The sequence below is a fragment of the Belonocnema kinseyi genome, chromosome 9 (assembly GCF_010883055.1).
Source record: "Belonocnema kinseyi isolate 2016_QV_RU_SX_M_011 chromosome 9, B_treatae_v1, whole genome shotgun sequence".
NCBI lineage: Eukaryota > Metazoa > Arthropoda > Insecta > Hymenoptera > Cynipidae > Belonocnema > Belonocnema kinseyi.
In genome coordinates, this window is record NC_046665.1 from 101,169,208 (window position 1) to 101,172,474 (window position 3,267).

The 3,267-nt window shown below is 30.4% G+C and overlaps 1 protein-coding gene across 3 annotated transcripts in view; it reads left to right on the forward strand.

Annotated features, from left to right (window-relative positions):
- LOC117179522 (ETS-like protein pointed) overlaps positions 1–3,267 on the forward strand; it is a 249,344-nt gene that overhangs the window by 232,456 nt on the left and 13,621 nt on the right. For all 3 annotated transcript variants that reach the window (XM_033371404.1, XM_033371403.1, XM_033371405.1), the window contains 2 exons: positions 1,470–1,679; positions 1,923–2,228. In XM_033371404.1, coding sequence (XP_033227295.1) covers positions 1,470–1,679; positions 1,923–2,228 — 516 coding nt within the window. The remainder of the gene's footprint in view (positions 1–1,469; positions 1,680–1,922; positions 2,229–3,267) is intronic.

The window sequence follows — 3,267 nt, forward strand, 5'->3', positions numbered from 1 at the left end:
ATTGAATTTTCAAAATCTGACTTCATATTCTTAATGAGCAGCCTCAAAAACCTATATATAGATTTTTTCGATCGAATACGATCACTTATAAATTGGGCTTATTATAGCCTCACATATGCTCTATAGGGTGTTTTAACGTTGTTACGAAATTGCGAAAATACTTAACTTCAATCAATGATATATCGATGAAAAAAAAGCTATCTTGAATCTGAAAAATGGATTTCAGAGGGCAAGGGTGCTCCTTTGTGATGCTTTCGCCCGTTTTTGAAAAAAAGAATTATTCAAGATGCTATGTAACCTCAAATATAGCAAAAAACGGTGTCTTTTTCACTTTTAGGTTACAATATCTCGAAAACTGAGGGTGATGGAATTTTTCTGAGGTCGGATTCGGATTCAGCGCAGCAAAAACCTTCGGGTATATTAGGTCTGGTCTCTGGTTCCGGACCTTTGTCAAATTTTGTCGGCCTGTGATATTCGACTTCATAATAGAAAATTAGATTCATCATCTTCTTGGTTGAAAATTAAACTATTTGGTTAAAAATGAGATTTTTTGTAAAAAATTCTTCTTGGTTGAAAATTCATTTTTTTTGGCAAAGATGACTTTTTTGAACAAAAAATATAACTATTCCATTTTTGTTTTTTTTTGAAAATTTATCTTTTCAAATTAAAAGTTCATCTTTGTGGTGGAAAATTAATCTTAGGGGATGAAAATTCATCTTTTTGTTCAAGATTCAACTATTAGGTTAAATATTAATTTTCTTATTGAGGATACAACTATTTTGTTAGAAATTCGTTTTTTTGTAGTAAAATTCAACTGTTTTTTGTTCAAGATGAAATTTTGTGTTTGAAATATATCTTATATTACATTTTTCATTGAGAATTAATCTTTTTTGGTTGAAAATTCATGTATGTTGCTACAAATACTGTTTTTTTTTCTGCTGAAAATTAATTCTTTTCAATGAAAATTCAACTGCTCCATGTTTGGTTGAAAGTTTTATCTACTTTACTGAAATTATTATTGTGTTCAAAGATCATCTTTTTAAAAAATCTAATCTTCTGTTTTTTTTTGAAAATTATTTTTTTTCTCAAATTTACTTGTTTTTGGTTTAAAATGAAAATCTGTTTTGGTAAAAACCAAATTATTATTGCAAATTCAACTACTTGGTTTACAGTTTAAATTATTTGCGAAAAGTTTTGCTTTGGTTAAAAATTGAACTATTTTCTTAAAAATTAATTTATTTTGTTTAAATTCGTCATATTTTCTACATATTTTGTTAAAAATTGATCTAGTCAAGAAGAGTGAGGGAAGTTTGAAATAGGGGTCTTGTAGGAACCCTGTTAATGAAGGTCATTACAACATAATTTATTAGAACATCCATACAACTTTTAGAATAAACCTAGACATTTTTTTCGAGAATTTGAATTATATTTGTTATACCAATTAGAAATTTGTGTATCCTTTGTTACAGGAGGTTACAACCACCTTCGTAGTCCAGTGTGCCAGGATGACAGTCAAAGAGAAAATTCTCCACCCCCTCACAATCATAGCAATCAACCTCCAAATAATTCTCACTCATCCACCCCTAGCAGCAACTCGAACAACAATAACAATAATAACAACCCCAATACGAACAGCGCCTACATCCACTTACGAAATTTAAATCAGCTCAAAACGGAATGTAAGTATTCACAAGAATCTTATTGTTAGTTTAAAGATAAATGCAGATTCAGAAAAGCAAAGAAAGAGAGGAATGCAGAGCTTGATGCAATTCTTTCAACTCATACTTGACTATTCATTAGGTTGGTCTTGTCTTGTCTTGTCTTATAATAAGACGTGAAAGGTTCAACCTTGGCATAATGTGTTGGATTTTCTTTTTTTCTTTTGCAAATTGTAAGTCTAATGGATTGTTTTTGTTGAGTAGCAAACTACAGCAATCACCACATAACGGAACACTTACAAGGTGGAGGGGGAGGATTGGCAAGTGGCGGCGACCTCGGATCGGGTGGCAACGAGGTCGACCTCCGGGTCAGCAACGCAACCACCGATAGCTACATGACCCCGGCACACTATTCCGGTTATGATGAGGCCTCGGAATATCACAATTTGCCGCAGGATCATCAGCCTCCTCATCCCTACAACCTCGATGGATCTCCAGAATTCTACAGTGCCAGTGGCATTCAGCTGGAGCCAAAGTACCAGCCTCCTGCCTTCAAAAACTACTCGCGAGGTAATTTCTTTTCTCTCCTAATCTCTTCAGCATTTTTAAGCTCTTGAAAAATTATTAGGTCAGGGTGTCTACTTTACCTGAAAAACCTACAATTGTCAGAGAATTTTTAGATATCTGGAAATTTCAGGCTATTTTTTTGAAAGCGTAAATTCGTCTTTCTTTTGGTTTAAAACTAATTTGTTTCGACTGAAAATTGAACTGTTCTATTTTTGTTTGAATATTCAATTCTCTGCTTGAAAATCCATGAGTTTGATTGCTAATTTGTTTCTTTTTGGGTATAAAATTAATCTTCTCGGTTGAAGATTCATCTTCTCGGCTGAAATTTCAACGATTACATTTTTATTGTTAAAAATATATCTTTTTTGATTGAATATTAATCTTTTTAGTAGAAAATTAATCTTCTAGGATGAAAGTTCATCTGTTTAGTCAAAAATTCATCAATTAGGTTAAAATTTTTTTTTATTCAATGTTGAACTATTCTGTTGAAAATTCGTACTTTTCGTTAAATTTAATTGTTTTTGTTTAAAAAATTTTTTTTTTAAATATCTACTATTAAAATTTTTGTTGAAAATTAATCTTTGGTTGAAAAATGATGTTCTTTGATTGAAAATCCAACTATTTAGTTCAAAATTCATCTTTCTTTTGGTTTGAAACTAATTTTTTCGACAGAAAATTGAACTGTTCTATTTTTTGTTGAAAATTTAATGATCTGGTTGAAAATCCATCAATTTGGTTGATAATTCGTTCCTTTTTGGTATCAAATTAATTTTCTCGGTTAAAAATTCATCTTTTTGCTTGAAAATTTCATAGTGTGTTTGCAATTTTTTCTCTCTCTTGACTAAAAGATCGTTCTTTGTTCAGAATTCGTATTTTTTGGAATACAAATTAAACGACTTCGTTGCAAATTAAAGATCCTTTATCAAAAATCCATAATCTCATAAAGATTCTCCTTTTCTTGTCTAAAAGTAATTTCTAAAATTAAAAGTTAATTATTCCATGTTTGTGTTTTTAATGAAAATTATTCCATATTCGTTTTTTT